The sequence below is a fragment of the Lactuca saligna genome, chromosome 5 (assembly GCF_052625555.1).
Source record: "Lactuca saligna cultivar CGN05327 chromosome 5, ASM5262555v1, whole genome shotgun sequence".
NCBI lineage: Eukaryota > Viridiplantae > Streptophyta > Magnoliopsida > Asterales > Asteraceae > Lactuca > Lactuca saligna.
The window spans coordinates 285,733,535-285,758,745 of record NC_136421.1 but is presented as its reverse complement, the minus strand read 5'-3'; the positions used below and the strand labels follow the sequence as shown (position 1 = coordinate 285,758,745).

Genomic DNA, 25,211 nt, shown 5'->3' with positions numbered 1-25,211 from the left:
TCAAGTGATGGAGTAGTGGTGAGTGGAGTGGATCGGTTGGATGAGGTGGCGGTAAAAGCTTGGACATGAGCAACCGTGGGTGAGTTTTTCTTGATCATAAAGTCATGATCAGCTAGAAGACCATGAAGATCTTGAAAAGAAGTAGGTGATTGTCAAGCAAGAAGAGTGGATTTAAGACCATTGTATTCCACACGAAGATCGGAAATCACCAACATAACGAGGTCTTTCTCCTTAACAGGCTCTCTAATGTTTGCCAAGACGTCAGAGTATGTGATTTAGTATGCTTGGTATGTGGTATCATGAGGAACTCACTAAGTTTTGTGCTTACAATTTTCAGTTTATGTTTCAGATACTTCGGTTTTCAATTGGAAGAGTTCGGAATGATTGCAAAGCACACACCGCATGTTTCCGCATTCTTTGATTTACTCTGATAACGATGATGTATAATAGAGCTTGATTTACCTTGGTTCATGAAAATGAGATTGTGTACTATTTTAGTAATTTTAAAATTAAAAAAATCGGTCTTATTTTTGGGGCGTTACAAAGGGAAAACTCGTCACTTTGAAAAAGTTGAAAACAAACTGGAGTAAAGTCACAACAAATGAAACCTTTTGGACGTGGTGCAACTCCAAAATATTTTCGACCAAACATTCAATTTTTATATACCACATGGACCAAACTAGCAATTTTGTCATCAAAGTATCATCCATCTACGAACCAACTAAAACTAAACAATTAATAATTCCAAGAAAAAGGTTGAAGTCAAAAGGCGTGTTTGGCACAGAGCTTTTAAAAGCGTTTGAAAGTCAAAATGCACTAGTTTAAACAAAAAGTTCCGCTTGGCAGTACGAGCGTTTAACTTTTAGTTTAAACAAAATGTTCCAAATGTAAAAGCTACTTCATGCAGCGTTTAACAAAACGCTACTGAATTTTTGAAATCAATTTGTATAACTACACTTAAAAATCTATTTATATATTTATTTATTTTTAGTCGACTGTTCCTTTTATGTAATTTTATATATTTCAAAAGTTTTCAGTTACTTTTGTCAAACATTCATATAACAAATAAAAGTTACAGTTTTCTGCTACCAGTTACCCGTTACCCACTACCTGCTTCCAGCTAACAATTAGTTTTGTCAAACACGCCCAAAGAGTTCAAACATTTAGAATACGAGCATCAAAATGATTATAAGCTATTAAACATATTTTAAAAAGAGATTTCGACAAATTTAATATTTTAAAGGTTTATGAATGATTAATATTATACTTAAAAATTAAGTTTAACAATTTGATATTTAAAAATGGCATAGAAAATTTTCCAATATTTTGGACAAATTATTTTGTTGAGCATAGCATCACTTTGGCACAAAACATCCAAGTCCAGCAGCCATTTCGAAACTATACAAATGACACAAATTTCTTTATGCACTTTTATAGTATTACATAATGTCATCATTTTACATAAGAAAAAAAAAATGAGTAACATGAAGATTAATTCACAATCTGAATCCAAATTTAACTTTGAACGCTTGAACAAATCCTGATAAATGATAATCAGTAAAACGCAAAATTATTGTGTCTCAGGAAGAAAAAAAAATGGCTACACATCTCTTGTGAGTGAGATCTCACAAAAAAGAATACAGTATCATCATCATCATCATCATTACCAATTCAACTAGGTCGTATCAGTTAGCAAGCGTTTATGCCTGTTATATTGCTTCTCCATGAACACCTTCGACGCTCCATCAATGGTTCTTCGCCAAGTCTAAATTCAAGTACAAAACACAAACAATCAGATCGACGAAACCCTAAATGAAACACCAACACCACAAACATTATTGAATCCAGATGAAATTCGGGACGTACCTTCTCGATTGTTCCGAAAAACGATCTGTTCCTGAAATTCCTCGACCTAAATTGAGCTCTCCCACCCTTTAATTGCCTAACCAACGCCCCCGCGCCGGATGATCGGCGACCGGATGCAACAGGCGGAAGAAGCGACTTCCTTTCAACGACTAATGTACCGGTAAACTCAGAGCTTTCGCCGATCATGAGTGTTAATGATTGCTCAGATCTCTTTTGTCGTTTCGATAAACGTGATGATTTTTTGGAAGGACGATCAGGAGAAGCTAATTCGGCGAATTTGCTGAGAAGTTCGTCGGAGGAAGCTTTGGTTACATGTTGAACGGCGACCGTTGGTGTAGGCGTGACAGTGGCAGTGTCCATTGTTGTTAGAGATGGAGGGAGATACCGATTGCAGAGTGTAGAGTGTAGAGAGAGAGAGCAGATGGAGGGAGTTGTTTGCAGTAGAAAAGGGTCTGGTCTGAATCTTATGGAACAGGATGAGAATAGACCGTTGAAGAAGATGGTGGGGGTGGTGATGGTGGTGATGAGAATAAGGAAATAGAGCCGTTGGGTGCTCAGAAGATCACTGATGAACTGCATTATTGTATTATTATAAAAAATAATACTAACAAGCAATAATTATTATGTAACTAATTTAATGATAAAGTTAGTATAAAACCAAAATTTGACATGATGCAATGTGATGTGACTATCTTAATCGGAATATTAAAAAAAAAAATCATTATTGTACGTTTAAAAAATGGATGTATATGAAAAAAATATTAATCATATGAATCACATTACTTGAGATTTTATCTACAAAATCATAAATATAATTGAAGTCTTGTGTTTAGCAAAAATAACTTAGCTTGTAGTAAAAATAGTTGGTAAATTACTTAAAAGCACAACTAAAAATTATATTAATTTTACTAAGAGCAATTTTGAAAAATGATTAAAAAAGTACAATAACAAATAGTAGTTTTTTTTTTTTAATTAAATTTTTGTTAAAAGATAAAAGGTACAAGCTCTTAAAAATTCATTGTCAAATATGTTTGGATTAATTTGTAAAATTTAGAGATGATTAGTATGTAATAATATAATTATCCCACTCAAATTAGATTCTTGATAATTTGCTATTTTGTTTTCCTCTAAACAAGTTATTTAAGAAAGATGGGCAGAACACGAGCATAAATTCGACGGGGCGATACTCTATTTTCTTAATAAATCGTAGTAAATTAGAAAATAATTTAACCACTTGATGATATGTTAACTCTTAATATATATTAAAAACTCTTGTCTTTAATATTTAGTTAATTCTAATTAACTTAATGTTTAATATAGAGTCCTTTAATATATTAATTTAACTTAATAATAAGTTATCACTAATTCAATCAAAATATATGGTAAAGAAAATATAGAACGCATTTGAAACAAAAATTTACATGGTAAACTTTGTTTTTGTACGCAATTTAATTGGGTATAAGATAATAAAGCATAAATATTGTACACAATTTCAAGTTTGCAAGATCGGGATCCTAAAATTTCATAATGATTATATAAAAAAAAGTAATTGATCAGATATGATTTTTTTTCATATTTCATGGTTAAATAGCTCAAAAAGGTAACCGGTCATATAGTAGTTAATGACATGATTAAATAGCTTAAAATGTATTAAGACTAATTTTTTATCATACAACTGTAGCAACTCGCAACTTTCATGTTATTTGTTTTAAATCTTTAACACTTATTTCTTAACCATACGGAAGAAATCAATAACAATTTCAATTTTTAAAGCTCGATTAAAAACCAAATTTCTTAAGGAACGTGATTGGTAGTTAAATAGTGAAAAAAAGAAAAAATACTTGAGCACTAACAGTTTCAATTTTTGAAGCTCAATTAAATTGAAACTCAATTAAAAACCGAATTTCTCAAGGAAAATGGCTTGAGCAGAAAAATAATGGAAAAAAGAAAAAGGCACATAAACTTTGAAGATAGAAATTAATAACAATTAAATCTTAAATTCTACTATCAATGAGGGTGAAATGTGAAGGCAGAAAAAAAAATTCTAGGTTGTTGGTCATTTATGGTTTACAAAACAGACAAAATAATAAAAGAATAAGATTATTTTTTATTAACCTTTTGGTAAAATAAAATTTGGGAATTTTCATGAAGTGGTAGGATCATATCCAGATCCTACGACCTTGTCTGCAATCTTACATACAAAACGATCATTTTGCGATCTAACAAGGTTTTCATTAGTATGATCATATGATCTTTCTATGCTCAAAATCTCGATCTTGACAATCTTTGTTAAAAGTAATAACCTTATATTAATCTTATATGTTTGTAATAATGTAGAACTTGATTATATACTTGTTTGGTATTATACGGACCAAAGTTACACATCTAATGAAATGCTTACAATACCATCATGCTCATACAAAAGCATCCTGCCTATGTCTATATATGAGAGGAAAATATGCATAAAAGTTTTTATATTTTGATTCTATTGACAAAAAAGATCACCTTTTTTTTGCAATATAACACAACTAGAGCTGACTATTACTTGCAATTTTGCTCAATTTTCAAGTTATCGCAAACAATAGTAGGTTTCGATAGTTAAATTGTACCCAAAAAATCAAGGATGTTTTTTTGTCAATAAGTTAAAATATAAGTACTTTTTTCAATGCATAATAATTTTTAATTTAATCTTATATAATTTAAGATTAAAAGGGTGTTTGGGATTTCATTATTTTACAACCTCAAAATAACTTTTAGGGAAAATGACTTATTGATTTATAGTGGTGAGAAAATGATTTCTTTTTAAGGGAGAATTTCATATATGCCCTTCTTAAACATCAAAATATCATATTTACCCAACTTAATTTCTAAATATCATATTTACCCTTCATAAAATTTTTAAATATCATATTTACCCTTCATAAAGTTTCAAAATATCATATATGTCCTTTTTAAACATCAAAATATCATATATACCCTTCTTAAATATCAAAATATCATATATGCACTTGTTAAACATCAAAATATCAGTGGTAATATCTAAAATATCTTTCATCTACAATATAATAATAATCAACAAAAATAAAAAATAAACAATCAAAAATATATATTCCATAAAAAGGGTTGAAGATGAATCTTTTTATCTGTGAAGAGGCTGATATTCCAACAATTCAGAAGTTCACATTCCATTATCATAGACATAAGGATAATATGATTAAATTTCTTAATTATTATAATAATTCTAAGGTATAAAAAATGATTATAAAAAATGATTTGGGCAAATATGATATTTTGAAGGTTTATGAAGGGTAAATATGATATTGAGAAATTAAGCCGGATAAATATGATATTTTGAAGTTTAAGAAGGGCATATATGAAATTCTCCCTTTTTTTAAAGTATTTTGATTAGTTTTTGTGGTGGAAAAAGTTAATAAATGAATAAGTTTGGTTTTTAAAAAGTGTTTGTCTTAACTTATATGTTTTAAGGGTATTTGGCTTCTACAACCAAAAAAAATTATGAAGAGTTTTGAAAAGTTAGAAATCCCAACTTATTGAAATCTCTCTCTCTCTCTCTCTCTCTCTCTCTCTCTCTCTCTCTCTCTCTCTCTCTCTCTCTCTCTCTCTCTCTCTCTCTCTCTCTCTCTCTCTCTCTCTCTCTCTCGTGTTGAAACAGCATCTAAATTATAATCAATTTTTAAAAATCCAAACAACAAATGTCATACAGTCTTCTTTCTTTTTTGGATTTTAATAATAGTTACCAATATCAATAGCAGTTTCATAATTGTCACAAAACTTATTTATACAACTAGCAAAAAAAATTCATCTACAAATCATTTTCATTTCATCTAAAGATTTTTCAACCAAATCAAATTTTGATTTAGTTCTATCCTCAAAAACTGATGCAAGTAATAACCAATTCTGATAGTGAAATTGAAAAAGAAAAAAAAAATAGGGATAAAATTTTTATCAATAAAACCAAAATATAAAGACTTTTATGCATATTTCCCTATATATAATTACAAAATACTCTTTTTATAAATATCCCATTTTCCGTCGTTTTGATATCGAATGTCAAACAAACAATATTTAGATTTAGATTAATATGTCAAATATTGATCTTTTAGAGAAATTAATAACTACGTTAATTTGATTTGAACACATCACCTCACAACTAAAAATTTATCCAACTTGTAATTTTGATTCCAACAATACAAAACAGTATCCATAATAACAATACATATCAATCTCTGAAAAATACAAAAACAAAACCAACAAATATGAAGAGCCGTTTGGAGTGATGAAGTTTATATATCAATCCCGAAACTCAAAGTATGACACTCCAGATTTTTCAGGTTCACCTACAACACAATACATCATCCCAAAATCATTACACAAAATAAGAGTATTTGGAATAACCACAAGGGGTAAAATCGTCATTTTACCATAACAGCAATGCCCGTCTCACTAAACTTCGGAACGCAAATGACTCTCACCACCTGCCCCTCTGATCCTGCAACAAAGTTCGACCAACATCATACAAGGTCAAATCTGGTCAAAGGTCAACACATAATTTTATTTTATTTAAAAAAATGAAAAAAAAAAAAAAGGTTTTTTACAAGAACCTTTTACAATGCGAGTTGCGTATTTCTCCTGATTCCCAACAAAGTAAACATGAGGGCAGCTCTCAATGAAGAAAGGGTCCCTATCAGTGAAGGGGTAACACCCTGTAATACAAAGAAACAAAAATAAAATGCTATACAAAATATAAAATATAAATACATTTCTATTTCTTGCATTTATAAATTTAAACAAAAAAAAAAAAGGGTACCAAGGGTGTTTGGTGCAGTTGGGGCTAGGTGCCTCCACCTCAAAGTCCTTTCCATGAATTCCAATTTATCTTTTGCTTCTGAATATTTTTCAAGATCATCAATATTTTGACCAGATGTTCCAAGAAACCTAAAACAAATCAAACATGTTCTATTAGAGCATTGTACTTTCATTCTTTTTATTCATATTAAAAAAAATAATAAAATATAATATCTTACCTCACATTGTCCACATCAAAGAGGTGAGGATTAGTGCATGACCTAAATGTGTTATAGGCTGATGATCCACGAAAAAGGCATCTGTTCAAAGGCTGTATACAAAACATGCAAGAAATAGCAATGTACTTTCATTTCCTTTTAATTTTCATAAAGTTTAATATTGTAAATATAAAGAAAAGAAAGTAGAATATTCTATAATAATTAATAAAAAATCTTGAATTTTAAAGTATTACAAAACCTGTTGTGGGAGAGCAAAGTTTGCAGGGTCGTTGTATCCTGGCATGATATCAATTGGCATACTTGCAGCAATCTGCATACAAAATAATTAATATCTAATTAACGTTTGTTTATGGTTAAAAATGGATTTTAATATGTTAATTAAATTAATTAAAGTACCTGAGTCAAAAAGATATCAAGTTCTTTGAGTGGCTCATATAACTTAGATTGGTCCTTGGAACCCAAATTCTGCAACCAATGAATATGGCATACATGATTATAAAGATGATGATGTCATCACTAGTAATTTTTATGAATTTGGAATTTTGTAAAAAAATAAACTTTATTACCTGACCATTAAGAAGACTATGGTCAATTTTGACAGAATTTCCAGCAACAACCACTTGAACTATTTCAGCTGCTGATTGTTGCTCCTGTTTAAAACATAGAGAGATAAGATAAATAATTACTTTTTTTTAAATAATAAGAAGAAGAAAAAAGTGGGTGTGGGACCTTTTTGTCTCCTAGATGACCAGTAATGTGGTCAACAAGAAGCTGCAGTTGAAGTGGATTAGAAGAACTGCTTCCAACATTTAATCCAGATACCAAGACAACATATTTGTCTTCTCCTGTTTACAAAGGACAAAATTGTCAAAAACAGAAAAAAAAAAATTATAAAAATTAAGAGGCATGAATGATGAAAATGAGACCTGATTTATTTGGTAAATCCAACTGTGGTGGTAAACCAGCTTCAAGAATATCTTCAACAAGAAAATCACCACTATTGGTTTCTTTTCCATGCAAAGCAACAACATTTCCTATTGAATAACAAACAAAATAAATACAATTTTGAAGATTTGAAGTTTAAGGATAAGATTAAATGATAATTGATAAATACCTGTTACATATACAGAAGGTGATAGTACACTGCCTTTAAGATTAACTCTTCCACTTTCATCTTCAAGAACAAGATTATCATCTTCGTGAACAAAATTATCAGGGGTCACAAGTGGAGTTACAGACCTCTGTGTAAAATAGATTGACAAAGATTTGTAAAAGCTTATAGACATGATATGAAAACAAAATGGAAAATCATAAGTTATACCTCTTTTGAGTACTCACTGAGGATTGTAGGTTTGAGCTTCATATGCTTATAAAGTGTTCCAACAACAATGCACTCTTTGCCTTTCTCTAGCCCTAAAACTGTACACACTGCATCATGACAAAAGTAGATAATAAGAATCATAAAAAGAAAACATAAAAGATAATCTGAAATGGCAGAATCTACCTGGCAAGTGAGGTTTCCAATTTGGAAGAAGAGAGTAAATGAGAGTTCTGATCAAGTGTAACCTTATGTAGTATATCTGACTATATTGTTGACCCTTGTACATTTCTTTCTGAATTTCAAACATTTCATCCTGTTAACCATGAAATTACACCACAAGAAAGAAGATGGTTGTAAGCATCTAAATATGCAGTAAGCAGGTTTTAACTTTTAACCAAGTTCACTGTATAAAAATTGTAAAGAAGCAAAAGATACCATGGATCGATAGAGAGATTGTTTTCTGTCAAGTGTTTCTGTTTCAATATCCATGGGTGTCATAGCTATTGTAGGTAACACTGTAAGAACAAACAAACAAGTGCTGATTTATGATCCGAAACAAAATGAAATTCCAACTTTATATCATCCATTAATGTGCTCTTATTTGTCCAAACTTCCAATTGTTGATATGTAAAGAGATACATCTAGAAGAATACACGATTGTAAGCATATAGTACGTGTTGTGCTCTATTCAGCGTGAACCAAAGCTAGTTAGCACAACATTAAACTCATTTTGCAGCAACTCAGCTTCCAAAACAGGACATTCTAGGTCACTCAAGCACTTGCAAGTAACAACAGATCAGTTTCAAAATCCCGTTGACAAACATAACAAAACTGATTAAAAACAAATGAAGAGTACCATTTCCCCTTTCCTTTATGTAGATTTTCGATACCAGAATAAATTCCGAAAATAACACGAACAATCAGTCCTTAAATGGGAGAACGCGAGATTACCTGCAGAAACAAGCCAGAAGAAGAACTGCAGTGACAAAGCGCCGGCGTCTAAGAGAGAGAGGAGGTCGGCGGTGAATTCCCGACAGGGAGAGGGAGGATTGTTGAGTGAAGTGAGGCGGGAACCGAAAGCACTGGGGATTTGGGGGGAAGAAAATTCTGGAATAAGAACCCATTTGGAATACTTGTTTTTAGTATATGTAAATATAAATCAAAGACGACATCAAAATGGGGATGTAGCTCACATGGTAGAGCGCTCGCTTTGCATGCGAGAGGTACGGGGTTCGATACCCCGCATCTCCAGCTTTTGGGTGTTATTATCTTATTTTTCAATAACTATGATTTTTAATATTTTTTTCCTTAACTTTTTAAATTTTCAAAACGTTATAAATACTGTCTTTGAGGAAATTTATTATTATCTAATTTTTCATGAACTATGAGTTTTTTATTTTTTTTATTTGAAACTTGACTTGTGCTTTGTATAATGTTTTACTTGGTGGGCCTAACATAAAGAGTTCAATGGATTCATTTTGTCCATTACTCCAGTTGGACCTGTATCAACTCTATTGCCGACCACTAATGTACCAATCGTTGTGAACTATTTGATTGATCAATTGGGTTAGAAAATTTTGATGAATGGGCCTATTATTTGAATATCACACTTGTGTTTTTCACGCCTCTATAATTTATAATTGTCCCCTCCAACCAATTTATTTGAAGTGGAAATATACCCTTTGAATATAGGGAAAATGACTCTTGAGGGTAATTAACTTTTGCGTTTGTACTCATTTGGTTCCTTTTTTTTGTATTCAATATACCATCGAACTTGTTGTTGGTGTTTACCATAGCCCTTTTGACCGACTTTTGACCTGTGATAGCCGGTCAAAGGGTTATGGTGAACACAAACAACAAGTTTGATGGTATATTGAGTACAAAAAAAAGGAAAGGGACCAAATGAGAACAAACGCAACAGTTGGTTTCCCTCCTTATTCATTTTCCTTTTACTCATTACAACAAATCCCACATCATCTTCTATTGATATTAATGATTTTATGAGATTCATTCTTACTTCTCTTCAAAACATAACCTACGAAAGGACATTATTCATACATGTACAACTTTGTAATGCACTTCAATATTTATTAGGGGAATCTTGACTAAGCAGGCGCATTTCATGACTACATTTACATTTGCAATCAAATGATTTATCGTATCATGGATTCTAGACTAGTCTACAAACGAGTGGAATCACAAGTGTTGTGATTTTTTAGTTTACTTAGCTTTAAGATCGAACTCATGGGATAAGATACAACATCAATATGTACAATATCATGCTGATTTTGTAGACACATCACCATAATATTGTACATATTGATGTTGTATCTTATCCCATGAGTTCGATCTTAAAGCTAAGTAAACTAAAAAATGATAGTACTTGTGATTCCACTCGTTTGTAGACTTGTCTAGAATCCATGATACGATAAATCATTTGATTGGAAATGTAAATGTAGTCATGAAATGCGTCTGCTTAGTCAAGATTCCCCTAATAAATATTCAAGTGCATTACAAAGTTGTACATGTATGAATAATGTCCTTTCGTAGGTTATGTTTTGAAGAGAAGCAAGAATGAATCTCATAAAGTCATTAATATCAGTAGGAGATGATGTAGGATTTGTTGTAAATGAGTAAAAGGAAAATGAATCAGGAGGGTAACCAACTGTTGCGTTTGTTCTCATTTAGTCTCTTTCCTTTTTTTGTACTCGATATACCATCGAACTTGTTGTTTGTGTTCACCATAACCCTTTGACCGGCTATCACAGCTCAAAAGTTGATCAAAAGGGCTATGGTAAACACCAACAACAAGTTCGATGATATATTGAATACAAAGAAAAGGTACCAAATGGGTACAAACGTAAAAGTTAATTACCCTCAAGAGTCATTTTCCATTGAATATACCCCATTGAATTATATAAATTATGTAACAAACTTGAAGTGTATATATACTGTGACAACCGTCAAATTCTGGTCAATTCAAAGTCAAATAAAGTCAACGAGTCAAACTGGTCATCTCAACTAACCCTTGTGTACTAGGACTTACGTTCAGTATTTACTAAACAACTCGCTATTCTGATAAGAAAACATAAATCAAAAAGTACGTGCAACTAGATCTCTTTAACCTAAAAGTTGCGGTAAGTGGCAAGCCAAACCGATAAAACAATGATGCTTACTCATCGGGAGTGTGTAGGATCCTTAAACAAGGCTTAACAGGGTTTACGAACCATGCATTGCGATGCCGGACACTCACAACTGTCCTACATGGAACCTCTCTCAATCGTTTTCACTCTATCTCTCTCTATGTCAAATCTCTCTCAAATATCTCTCTGTATGAGAAATCTCTCCAAGAATGTCAAATCTCTCCCAAATCTATCCAAGTATGAGAAATCTCTCCCAAATCTCTCTAAGTATGTGAAATCTCTCTCATATATCTCTTTGTATGAGAAATCTCTCCAAGAATGTCAAATCTCTCCCAAATCTCTCCAAGTATGAGAAATCTCTCCCAAATCTCCCTCAAATAGTTCCCGTAACTTTTTTAGAATCATTAGGGTCATTTCGGCCCTTAACCGGGTCAAAAACGGCTTAAAACGGGGCGAAAACGAGAAAAATAGGCTTTAGGAACCGAAACCAAGAAGAGAGGCCTCTTAGGCGAGGACCGAGCCTCTGTTGGCTAAGGCACGCGAGGACCGAGTCTCTGTTGGCTAAGACACGCGAGGACCGAGCCTCTGTTGGCTAATGCACGCGAGGACCGAGCCTCGGTCTCTGTCACTTCTCCACTTTCTGTCTCTACCCACCTCTCGGTCTCTACTCCGCCCCTCTGTTCTTTTCTCCCCTCTCGGTTCCTTCCCTCTCTCTCCTTTCTCCCCTCTCGGTTCCTACTCTCCCTCTTCTTTCCTATCGGTTTCTGCCTCTCTCTCTCTCGGTTCAGCATCAGAAGACCGAACCTCGGCCAGAATTCGGAAATTTGTCACTTTTAGCCCATTTTTGATATTTTTAACATTTTAAGCCCGTTTTTCGTGATTTTAAAGCAGGATTTTCTCCAGAAATTATATTTTAACATAATAAACTCTAAATATTCATAATTTAAACATATTTTGATGAAATCATTATCTAAATAATAAAAATCAAGTGGGTGAATTATTAAAGGTGGAGTGTTGACTTTGCCTTATCCAATGTCACAAGCAACCACCCCACACCCACTATTTGACTAACCACACCTCCCCACCTTACCTAGGTCACTTCAATGTCCCTCACACTCAATTTACACTCATTCCCACGTTTTTAGAGTTGGAACAAACATCCTCTCTCCTCATTTCTCTCATTTGCCCTCATTTCACTAAGTATCAAACACCACTTTTCTCTCAAACTTTTCCCACTCCAATTTCGAGATTAAAGGCTGATTTTCAATTGTTCTTCCACTCTTAGTAAGTATAATTCATCCTCCTTATGATTATTTCACTTCATTCTACTCAAATCATGAATATCTTACACAAACTCCATCATATTAGCGTTAGAGCTTCAAATCTTCAAGTGATTCTTCAAGTGTTCTTGGGTTGAACACTTCTCTTCTTCAACACTTATCTACTGAAATAACTCAAGGTGAGTTCATACCCCTACATTTTCATGTTTTCTCAAGTTTTCAAGGGGGTAATACAAGTTAAAACACCAAGAACATAACTAAAATTTTTTCTAACAGCCTTCATCAGAAAAGTTCCACTCCATTCACGGACTGTTTTGGACAACTTAAACATTTTATTTTTCAAAACTGTACAAGGTGCAAATAGTTCGAGTTCTTAGCTTTAAAATGACTACTTGCACATCTCCATACGATTTTTCTACAATTTATGGTGAATTTTACAAAACTGCCTATCATTTCAAACATCAATCCGGACCAGTCTGTGATTATGGACTGTTTCACCCAAATTTGAGGCCATTAAAAATCTTGATAAAAATTATGAGTAAACTAGACACACTTTGCGAACTCTCAGAATTTACGGATCTAGTTTTCGACTTCGTATGATTTTTCTATGATTTTTCTAAAACAGTGCTGAAAGACTAAGAATTAATTAACAGCTTCTAACTATCAAAACACTTTGTAACATGTTGAGCAAAGTGTTAAAACTTTGATAACTTCATATATTACATGTATTTCTTGTTATGATATATTTATATTATAGGAAATTACTTGCTGAATTTATAAGAATCCTCCATCATAATCATTAGTACAAGACAAAACAAGTTAAACATAGCTATATTGTACTATACATTTGACTTCCATAGAATGGGATTCTTAAACACCACAAAGAAATATACTAAACTATAATAGGTATAGTTAGGGTACATATACATTTCAAACATTTTAATAAACTATAATAGGTATAGTTTATGATCATTTACATAACATACTTATACAAAAAGGGGTACAAATACAAAGTGTCGGGTTTATATACAAAAAGGGGTACAAATACAAAGTGGCGGGTCTCTATACAAAAAGGGGGTACAAATACAAAGTGTCGGGTCTCTATACAAAAAGGGGTACAAATACAAAGTGTCGGGTCTCTATACAAAAAAGGGGTACAAATACAAAGTGTCGGGTCTCTATACAAAAAAGGGGTACAAATACAAAGTGTCGGGTCTCTATACAAAAAGGGGTACAAATACAAAGTGTCGGGTCTCTATACAAAAAGGGGGTACCGATACAAAGTACCAGGTTCACTTAAGATAGTTATTATGATATTAAAACTATACTTCATCTAGAATTGTTAGACTTCAACTATAGTCGTTGAGTGTATATGTTTGAGTCATATAAGAATTTAATCTTGATTGGCCTAGAATTGGTGGTGCCCGCCTCATCTCCTGTTCCTCGTTGGGTTGTGGACCTAGGGCAGACCCACTATATTCAACGTTTTATCTAATTTAAATCTTATATAACTTATATACGCTGGACGATTACAGAGGAACTCTACGGGTCATTCTAGGGTTCATTAATGCATCATATAGGAATATTTCTATTCACACTTAACTAAGAAAATATTGGATTTTCTGGAAATCAAACTATATTTCATCTAGAATTGTTAGACTTCAACTATAGTCGCTGAGCGTATATGTTTGAGTCATATAAGAATTTAGTCTTAATTGGCCTAGAATTGGTGGTGCCCGCCTCATCTCCTGTTCCTCGTTGGGTTGTGGACCTAGGGCAGACCCACTATATTCAACGTTTTATCTAATTTAAATCTTATATAACTTATATACGCTGGACGATTATAGAGGAACTCTACGGGTCATTCTAGAGTTCATTAATGCATCATATAGGAATATTTCTATTCACACTTAACTAAGAAAATATTGGATTTTCTGGAAATCAAACTATATTTCATCTAGAATTGTTAGACTTCAACTATAGTCGTTGAGTGTATATGTTTGAGTCATATAAGAATTTAGTCTTGATTGGCCTAGAATTGGTGGTGCCCGCCTCATCTCCTGTTCCTCGTTGGGTTGTGGACCTAGGGCAGACCCACTATATTCAACGTTTTATCTAATTTAAATCTTATATAACTTATATACGTTGGACGATTATAGAGGAACTCTACGGGTCATTCTAGGGTTCATTAATGCATCATATAGGAATATTTCTATTCACACTTAACTAAGAAAATATTTGATTTTCTGGAAATCAAACTATATTTCATCTAGAATTGTTAGACTTCAACTATAGTCGCTGAGCGTATATGTTTGAGTCATATAAGAATTTAGTCTTGATTGGCCTAGAATTGGTGGTGCCCGCCTCATCTCCTGTTCCTCGTTGGGTTGTGGACCTAGGGCAGACCCACTATATTCAACGTTTTATCTAATTTAAACCTTATATAACTTATATACATTGGACGATTATAGAGGAACTCTACGGGTCATTCTAGGGTTCATTAATGCATCATATAGGAATATTTCTATTCACACTTAACTAAGAAAATATTGGATTTTCTGGAAATCAAACTATATCGATTTTACAAGGAAAACGGTTTCTACTTCAAACAAAACTCTTATAAACTCACCAACTTAATTGTTGACACTTTTCAAAACTACTTGTATTCTCAGGAAATCAGTGAAACAGAAAAACTTCATCGCTTTGAGGATGGGACGTTAAACCGTCAACAATTTATTTTTGTCATCATAATGTAATTGCTTTTGAAACATGTAAACATATACTTTGGTGTAACTTTTTCAATTATATATATGGTGGTTGTATTTACTTTGAACACTATTATTTTCATTGTTGTGATACTGTACATGAAGTCCTCCACCCCCGGACGTTTTCGCCATCCTTGGTTTGGGGGTGTGACATATACCCAATGAATTATATAAATTATGTAACAAAGTAAGTTCTTATAAGTTGTGAGAAAAGTCCCTTGTCCCCTGTGTTTTAATAAGCTTAAAATAATGTTATGTGCATAATCACTTATCACCCCACCTTAAATACTAATATCCAATTAAAATAAAACGACGATTCGTACCATCCACAATTAAAAGAAAATATGATAAAAGTTTTCTGCTACAGTGCTTCTTTCATGTTTCTATTAATAAGATAAAATATATTTTAAATTCAATTGTATTCTTAACATTTTTTGTAATTTTTAATTGTTATATTATTATGATTGGTAGTTCGGATTTTTATAATCATAAGGTAATCATAATAAAAAAAAATCATAACTTTAATGTCTCTTATAAAACTTTAGACTATATTATTTTATTCGGATATAACATTATATTTATATATATTATTGGGACGACAGTCTATAAGCTCTTCTTATTCTTATATTATAGCTTCGTCACTGATCTCCTGATTGACTGCTTTTAAATAAACATTGTTGTTAGAAAAAAATCTTCTCTTAGATACCGTCACTTGCAAAACCTATTTTGAAGTGTTATAATAAAATCTAGAAGTAAACCTTTCTCATATTGGTCTAAAAGTGCTTCAACGGAGTCTAGGTTAACATTTTTACAAGTTTGATTAAGATTTTTTTTTACTTATAATTTTGACACTAGTTTTAAATCAATCTTTGTTTACATGACAGAATTGTAAGATTGGTTTCTGTGGTATTTAAAAAACTTTGGATAATGTCCAAAAAGTTTTCAAATTGAATAGAAGGTCCAAAATCAAAGTTTTTCTATGTTTTTGGTCCCTAATACACTTGAAAAATCGATTTTGTCGTTTTCATTTTTTATTTATTTATTTTTGGTATATAAAAAATAAAATCTCTGTGTGTGTGTGTTTGTTTGTGTGTGTGTGAGAGAGAGAGAGAGAGAACCAACACGCCATAACACACACATCACTCGATCTCCCTAACAAAACTAGGGATGAGCGTGGGACGGAACTGATACCGACCCGTTCTGTTCCCGATTTCCCGAATACCGAATTTGATCAAAAATTAATCCCGAGTATCGACGGTACAGATTCCCGAATTTCATGTATTTGGAGTACCAAGTATCATCCCGTATTTTTAAATTCGGTACGGTTCGGTACCGGTTCCAGTACGGGATCAGGATTTGGGATAGACTGGTCGTCCCTAAAAAAAACCCACACATATAGAGAATCGATCTCTATAAAACCCTATCTGTATAAACTATCCATCAAATCAATATCTAAAAAACCCATCTATATGGATCGATTTTCAATCCATTTGTATGAACGATCGTGGTGGTGTTTTGGCTCCATAAACGGACCTGCGTAAGGGAGGCATCCTTTTTTGTTAGGAAAAATGAAGGTTGATGATGATTTGGTTGCGATAAAGGGTGAAGGTTGTCTGCATGTCAAGATGATAGTGGCAGATACGATTTACTCAACACTTCACTCAAGAACAGATCAAAGTTTCTATTACATTCAAGTTGTCGCAGCCCCAAACCAACGTGCTCAACACCATCGAACGACCACTATCAAAGAAACTAGGGTTCTTAAGACCATACCATAAATTAGGGCTCATCACTATCTCTTAAGCTTTTCTTCATTTGATAGTGAAAAGGGCATGCAGGAGGTGAGATGACGATGGTGAAGAAATCAGGGATCATCACTATCTATCAAGCTTTCAATCTGTTTCTCAGCGAAACTATACCCTTGTAAAAACCTGACGTAAGGTTAGATTATAGGTTCTGCTCCTGATTCACGCCACTCTCATTCCAATCCTCCAACAAGCATGCTAATCAATGCAATTCTCCCGATCGCTACTATACCCTGAGAAAGCACATTAATCAGAAGACGTAGAAGATAGTGATTTAGGAAATTCTTGAAGAGAAAGCATGGGAGATCATGGGATTTACCAGGGATAAAAATTCCATCTACATCCTTCGTAGTCTTCATCGATTTCCAAATAAACAACCATCATTATCTCAAAGGGAACAAATTTTGAGGCTATTAAAAGATCTGTGTTAGAGATGAGAGAGAGAGAGAGATTTTATTATTTTATTTTTAATTATTTAAATACCAAAATAAATAAATAACATAGAAAAAAGAAATGAAAATCGCAAAATTTACTTTTCAAATGTATTAGGGACCAAAAACCCAGAAAAACTTTGATTTTGGACCTTCAATGCAATTTTGAAACTTTTTAGATCATATCCAAAGCTTTTTAAATACCACGGAGACCAATCTTACAGTTTTATTTTAAATGACACTATAATCAAATTTGGTGACATAAACATATAAATACATTCTACATTTTTTATAGCATGCCAAAACTATACAAACAAAAATACAAGTGAATTAACATGTCCAAAAAAACATATAACACACAAATGAAAATTTTCAAACTCAATGAAATAAGTATTTAAAATCATTTTTTTAATTTAAACCTTACAAACCGTTGAGTATGTTTTCGATATGCCTCAAATTGATTTCAACAAGCAAAAAACAATTTCGATATGCTTGAAAATATGTTTACATGTCTTTGATACTATGTAACTCTTTCTAACAACTCACTGTTTTTTCTCGTTTATTGATATCTCATTGTTCAAAAAAAAAAAAAAAAAAAAAAAAACTAAAACCCCCGTATCACTAATGCAAACAAGTTAATGGCAATGGGGCGGGTTCGGGGCGGGGCATGGATTCCCAAACCCGCCCCGATAACTTTCGGGTATCTTATCGGGGCGCCCCATTGGGTTTCGGGTTTCCCCGTCGGGTTTCGGGTATCTTATCGGGTTTACAACAACTGATAACGAAATCTTTATTCTCTTTTAGGGTATCCCAATGTCTTATAAAATATACATGTTCTAGCAACTCTTTTAAATTAAAAACATGATGCATCACTTTAATAAAATAAACCGAACGTATATAAGAAATTATTTGATTTAAGTTTTGTTTAATACGTCAAAACACATAAAAATGATCATTAACACCAGATTGTTAATAACTAAAAAAATTGTCCACGATAAGTATTTTATATTTGAACGTGTATAATTAATAGCAAAATTTTTTGAACATATTATATATATATATAATCGGGGCGGGGCAGGTCGGGGCGAGGATAACCCACTCCCTTCCCCGAACCCGATAAAAAACCCGATAACGACCTGTTATCCGACCCGAAATGATCGGGTTTCGGGTTTCCCCGTTGGGTTCGGGTTTTTTTGCCATCCCTACGCATACAAATGTTTGCAAAAAGCAATATTTATTAACAACTATTGTTTATGATTTAATTGTTTCTTCAAAACTCAACTTGTCATTACATTAATTTGCTCAATATATGTCGCCTTCAACCATTCATTACCTTTTGTATTTATCACAAGTCCAAATCATATTTAAAAATCACTCTTATGAACCATAGAAACCCCATATAGTCGCAATAAAAATAACCAACAACTTCTGTCTACGTCTGAATTGCAAAATGATAAACCAAACACACGCCATTTACTAACTTAACAATTTGACATAGGTATTTTTTGTTTTTGGCGTATATAAACTAATTTATTTTCTAAACTTATTGTGTATTTTGGTGAAACTACATACCAAAGTAATTCATAAATTAGTTTTCTTTTAAATATTTGAGATATAAATCAATGTGATTTTTACCACAAGTTTTCCGAATATACAGTTTATAGACTCATTTTCTAATATATGTCATTTTGTTTTTAGTGTTGGATTTTAAAAAATATATTATTTGATCTTTTTCATCTAAAATCTACCTCTTTTTAATTAGTCTGTCAAATATAATTTAAATTATAAGAAAAAATTTTGATTTGACATAATAAAAAGTGAGAGATAATTGATGCTAAAAATAGGTCAATTTAAAAGCTAAAAAAGCTAGAAACACAATTTGACTACAAAATTTGTTTAACAAAATTCGAATATCACATATTTCAACTTTAAGATGATATTTCCTGCTACAAAAAAGTCTCCACATCTTTATCAACATAAATACACTCGTTCATTTCTTTAGACCACGTCGCTTTAAAATCGACATCACATTAAACTGATAAACGATAATAACCCAAAATCAGGTGGCCCAACAACTTTTTTGGTGTCGATGAATGTTTCCGCTGTTTACTTTGCATCAAACACCAAACTCGGTATTATGTAAAATTATTAAACATTAAATATGCCGCATAAATGTTTTAAGTCAAATTAAACCAAATATATCATAATAAAAATCTCATCAAAAGCTTTAAAACAAATCTAATATTAAATATAACATTTAAAACATCACTTTTATTTTACAAAGTTTACTAATATGTTATTTAACATCCTTTTTGCGTGGTTTGAATAAAAATGAGTAAACTATAAATTTAGTCCTAGTATTTTACTTTAAATCACACGTTTTTGTCGAATTCTTGAAATTTTTATATAAGTTATTCTTTAGTTCATATGTTGTTGTGTATTATGTCTATATGCTTTACTCACAATAGCAAGTTTGGTCCCATATAAAACTCATAATACATTGTTCCAGAGACTAAATTCACAATAAAAATACATTTTAAAAATTAAACCAAACTTATTTTAAATACAAAATAGTGACCAAATACAAAACCTACTCTGAAAGAATTGACGTTTAAATTTCGTATTTTGTGGTGCTTTTCGGTATTAAATTTAAAGGTGGCCTTACGCTCAATCAAAGATTGGCAAGCCATGATCCACGACCTCCCAAAAAGGGTCACCTTCAACTTTTATTACTTTATAAAATACAAACCACTCAAATGGTCCACATGGACCACAAACAACTTTCATTATTCTATACCCGTGTTTCACTGTTGCAATAATGAAAAATCAATTACATTAGGAAAAACCGAAAAACAAATAATAAAGGGGTTATTTAACAACCGTTTATCTGGCCTTTTTAGGTTTGCTTAAAACTATTTAAAATTTGAGAGACAAATTAAAGCTCCATTCGAAAAAACTAAAACAGAGTGGCTACAAACATCAAGTTCGAGTACATAACTTATTATTCAACTCTCACTACAATTTCCACGTTTGAAAACCAAACCAAACACTAAACAACACAACTAGAAAAAAAAGAGATAAACTTTCGCCACTCTTTCCTTACATTCCATATCTCTAATTCATTCATTCGATCTTATTCCGATACCAATAAACCCCATCCTTGACCTCCTCATCTTTATCAACATAAATACACTCCTTGGTCTCCCTATACATGGCCTTAAAAACCGAAGTCCCATCAAACTGATAATAATCCCCCAAAATCGGCTTAATCGCTTCAGTCGCTTCCATCGCATGATAATGAGGCATAGTCGAAAACAAATGATGAGTCACATGAGTATCCGTAATATTATGAAACACCTTATTCAAAACCCCATAATCCCTATCAATAGTCGCAAGGGCCCCACGCAACCAATCCCATTCAGTCGAGTCATAGTGAGGCAACGACGGGTGCGTGTGTTGCAAAAACGTGATCAAAACAAGGAACCCGTTCACCACAACCAACGGGCCCCCATACATGGCTAGGACCCACGCGAGCCCTTTCATCGTCGAAAGACGAAAAAGCCCGTAAAGAACCGCGAAAATTCCCGCGTCGGAGATAAAGATCTGCGCGCGTTCGCGGTTCGAGTAAATCGGACTGTTCGGGTCGAAATGGCACGCGAAGCGGTCGTAGTATCGACCGGATACGTTGAACATTAGGTATAAGGGCCAACCTAGGGTTAGGGTTACTAAAAGGGTTAGGATTCGTCCCGGAGGGTTGTTTAGGTATTTCGCGGTTGACCGGACGTCTGACTTTAGCTTCGGGACGAAGACTTCGTCGTGCTCGATTGACCCGGTGTTGGAGTGGTGGCGGCGGTGACTGTATTTCCATGAGAAGTACGGGACGAGGAGGGCGGAGTGGAGGATGAGGCCGACGGTGTCGTCGAGCCATTGGTGGTCACTGAACGCGTGGTGACCGCATTCGTGGGCGATGACCCAGACACCGGTTAGGACACACCCTTGTAGGGCCCAGTACACGGGCCATGCCACGTAGGATAGAGGGTGGGGAAGGGTAGGGATGTAATTTGACGCAAGGTAGTAGAATATGGATGCGATTGTGAGGTCGTAGACGACGTATGAGAACGAGCGGATAACGGATCGGTTGAAACAATGGGGCGGGATTGCTTTCTTGAGTTCGCCGACTGTGAATGGTGGTTTTTGGTACGGGACCCGTTCGGGGGTATTTTTGTCATTCGACACTTTCGACATTCGCCCTCCGGCACCCATTGTTCAATCACCTATACATAAAAAAAAAAGATACAAATATCGCAAGTTAGCTTATAATATTATTGGGGTGGGGTCCATGATAGTTGAGCATAAATCAAATATCTCAATAATTTAATACCAAACTTTCCATAAGGAGAAACACGCTTTCTTGAAATAAAAAAAAACACTGATAATGCATCACATGGTATGCCAATTTTGACTGATAACATTCAAAGCATATCAAATTTATAAAACTATTAAACCATAAGTTGACTAACATAGTAAATATCGAGAAAAAAAAGTAGAGATATTTGTGAAAAGAAACAAACACAGTTAGGTACATAGAAATGTTGATGGAATCATGAGTCATGTGACTTAAAAACACGGGAAGGTGAACTTGAATTCAATAACTTTTGAATCATAAATGAAATTAAGTACATGCCCAAACCTAGGAGGGAACTATGAAATTTAAAGGACAACCACATAATTAGATCTGATTTGATGTAAGGATGTGACATAAATAAGGGGATTGTTGGGAAAAGCATATATATATATATATATATATATATATATATATATATATATATATATATATATATATATATATATATATAATAAGTTGCTGTTGGACAATATAAACAAAAATCAGTTCAGTAAGTTGTAAAAGTTTGGTGAGGCCCATGTGATACACAGTCCATGTTATTGAATACAAAAAGACAAAGACAAAAAAAAAATTGTCATATTTTGGCGATAGTATCCAAGTCTCTCAAGTAAAGAGTGTATCTAAAATAGAATAATATGTGGTGAACATTGAACAATAAAATGAAGAGATATTGTGGAAAAATATTAGAAATCAACAGGGAAAACAAACCTTTAATGACTTAACAAATTGAAAAAAAAAATCACTCTGTATTAACAGTTTCTCTTTTTAGCCCAAACAAGTCAAATGGTTAAAGAAGATGGGTGAGATGGGGAAACGTTTATGATTTTAGCTTTCAAATTTGAGAAGATCTGTTAACTCTCTCAAATAAATCCAGTGATTTTCTTTTTCCGTTGTCAAAATAAGAGCAATAATCCAAACTTTTCAGAAAACAGAGCTCAAAATTTTATACACAATTCACAATACAAAAAATCTGATAAAGAAAGCCGAATCAAAAATCAGAAATCTAAACTGATTATTAAAAATCACAGCAAGTATATCTAACCACAAATCAAAAATCAGAAATCAAGTTTGCTTTTTTATAATGTTTTGATGTCAAATTGGGTAGTAGATGTATATGAAGTACTAGAAAACAGATTACCAAAATATCATAAACTTAAAATCAAAAATCTCAACTTAAACATTGTTAATGAACCACAAAGTAGCAAAAATCTTTATTCAACGCCAGAGTATCAGAAATCAGACATCAGAAATCTGAGAATGGTGGAGAAGAAATCGAGGAAGCATGTTATAGGAAAATTAAAAGCAAAAGCGAGCGATAAGTAAACATTGCAGTTTTCAATTACTTTATCAAAATAGAAAATCGTAGGTTGCTGAACGAATCAAATTTCACAAAAATCCAGCTCCAATAAAGAAGAAACACTTTTAGCAAGAAAAAACGAAACAAAAAGAGTAAAGTTAACAAAATCGGAATGAGATTGTTTCCATTCCCTGTTTATATTTGCTTAAATCAGCAACCTCAACGCTTGCATCAGAAAGGAGGGACAGAATCAACAAAAATGATTTCTCAGATCCACTTTTCAGCCACATTCCACATCAATCAATGTTCGAAGGTTTTAAGCACCGGAAATTTTAGATCTGTCAAATATGAAACCCCTTCGACTAAACTCAGGCCTTAATCCAACAAATACAGTAACAAATCACGGCATGCAAATTCAGTTTTCACAAATACAGACGCATATAAACGAATGTATTTCAAATCTCTGTATCGATTCGAAAGATGAATGAAGAAGATAAAGATAATCACCTGAATGAAGCTTTGAGACGTGAGTCGTCCTCTTTCTCTATCTAAATCTGAATAGCGAAAGGGCCGTTCGGAAATGCCGGCCTACTCCATTGCAAGAGCATATGCTGGTATTTAAGCTTTAGGTTTTTACGTCTTGATGTGTGTGCTTACACTTGAGAGTATTGTCCACCACCACCGGGTGGGACCCACATTACGTATTAAAGAAAGAGAAAACAATTAAAGCCCATGTTTAATTTACTAAAATGCCCTTTAGCCATCTCCGACTCCGTTCCTTCCTATTTACCAACTCTTTCTACCGCCGACCACCACCTGCTATTCAGAACCACAAGGCCACACACACATATACACCGCCGGGGGTTTTGTTTCGTACAACTCGAACCAGAAAACCCACAAATCCATCTCCTTTCGGTGAAGCCGTTCCCCTAGGGTTGGTGCATATTTGGAAAAAGTAAAATCAAAATATGTTGCAGTCATCGGAGATATTTACCGACCTTTTCTGGAACTGAGAAAAAGATCATGAAAATGAGATGATAAGAGTGTCGATCGGAGATGGCAGGTGGTGAAGTGGTGGTCGCCGGTAAATACGAAGAGAAAGAAGAGGTTGACTGGAGATGCTTTGGTAGAAACTAGAGAGGGATAGGAGGAGGCTAAAGGGCCATTTCGTAAATTTGTATGAGATTTATTTCGTTTTATTCTATTTTTTAAAATTAAAATATGGGTAGGTTACCATGTTTTGATAAATAAATTAATATGAAAACTCCACATTAGGTAGGTTTTTACTTTTTACTGTTTTTAGTGTTCAAATTTAATGATCCTTGTAATACAGATTTTTAAGACACAATGGTATAATTAGTTAATTATATTTTTGAAAAGTTTCAAGTTAAATATAAATATATAAAATTTTAAACCGTTGGTTATATCCTCTCTAATAAATGAAGGTTTTTTTTTATCATTTATAACACTCTCAATCATTTTGTCACATGTTATTTTGTGGTTATTTTGAATTAATTTTTATTTCATATGTAATTTTATGGTTTTTCTATTTTATTAAATTTCATATGTTATTTAAATTTAATAATAAATGCATATCAATTTCATTAATGGATTTTCCTTATAATTTCAAATTTTAAAATAAAATTTGATTAATTTGCTTTGATTATTTTATCTAAATGATTTGTTTAAATTAAAAATAAAAAAATAAAAAAATAATAATTTTAGTAATTCAATATTTTTTTCATTTTTCTTATAAATTCAAATTTCTCAAATGTTTATACATATTTAATTATTCTAAATATACACGTCTAATACATGGGCTCACACCTAGTGATTATAAAACCAAGAGCAGT

General features: G+C 32.8%; 3 protein-coding genes and 1 non-coding gene across 4 annotated transcripts; 1 reads left to right on the top strand and 3 right to left on the bottom strand.

The window, feature by feature from the left end:
* Positions 1-1,495: 1,495 nt before the first annotated feature.
* LOC144998138 (uncharacterized) lies at positions 1,496-2,457 on the bottom strand. Its single transcript, XM_078957953.1, has 2 exons — positions 1,867-2,457; positions 1,496-1,765 (listed from the first exon to the last, which is right to left on the bottom strand). The coding sequence occupies exons 1-2, from the start codon at positions 2,443-2,445 to the stop codon at positions 1,676-1,678; spliced, it is 669 nt and encodes a 222-aa protein (XP_078814079.1). The 5' UTR covers positions 2,446-2,457; the 3' UTR covers positions 1,496-1,675.
* Positions 2,458-6,031: 3,574 nt separating this feature from the next.
* Positions 6,032-9,333, bottom strand: LOC145048097 (DNA polymerase delta small subunit-like). The gene is made up of 15 exons (XM_078996512.1): positions 9,184-9,333; positions 8,668-8,747; positions 8,416-8,545; positions 8,233-8,339; positions 8,026-8,152; positions 7,838-7,945; positions 7,641-7,756; positions 7,478-7,561; positions 7,308-7,376; positions 7,150-7,221; positions 6,912-7,003; positions 6,695-6,822; positions 6,489-6,590; positions 6,309-6,376; positions 6,032-6,224 (listed from the first exon to the last, which is right to left on the bottom strand). Exons 2-15 carry the CDS (start codon positions 8,728-8,730, stop codon positions 6,171-6,173), a joined length of 1,320 nt encoding a protein of 439 aa, XP_078852638.1. The 5' UTR covers positions 8,731-8,747; positions 9,184-9,333; the 3' UTR covers positions 6,032-6,170.
* Positions 9,334-9,410: 77 nt separating this feature from the next.
* TRNAA-UGC (transfer RNA alanine (anticodon UGC)) lies at positions 9,411-9,483 on the top strand. Its single transcript has one exon. It is a non-coding gene; the product is annotated as a tRNA-Ala (tRNA).
* Positions 9,484-20,578: 11,095 nt separating this feature from the next.
* Positions 20,579-23,992, bottom strand: LOC145048096 (delta(12) fatty acid desaturase FAD2). Its single transcript, XM_078996511.1, has 2 exons — positions 23,866-23,992; positions 20,579-21,930 (listed from the first exon to the last, which is right to left on the bottom strand). Exon 2 carries the CDS (start codon positions 21,917-21,919, stop codon positions 20,780-20,782), a length of 1,140 nt encoding a protein of 379 aa, XP_078852637.1. The 5' UTR covers positions 21,920-21,930; positions 23,866-23,992; the 3' UTR covers positions 20,579-20,779.
* Between the last annotated feature and the right edge of the window lie 1,219 nt (positions 23,993-25,211).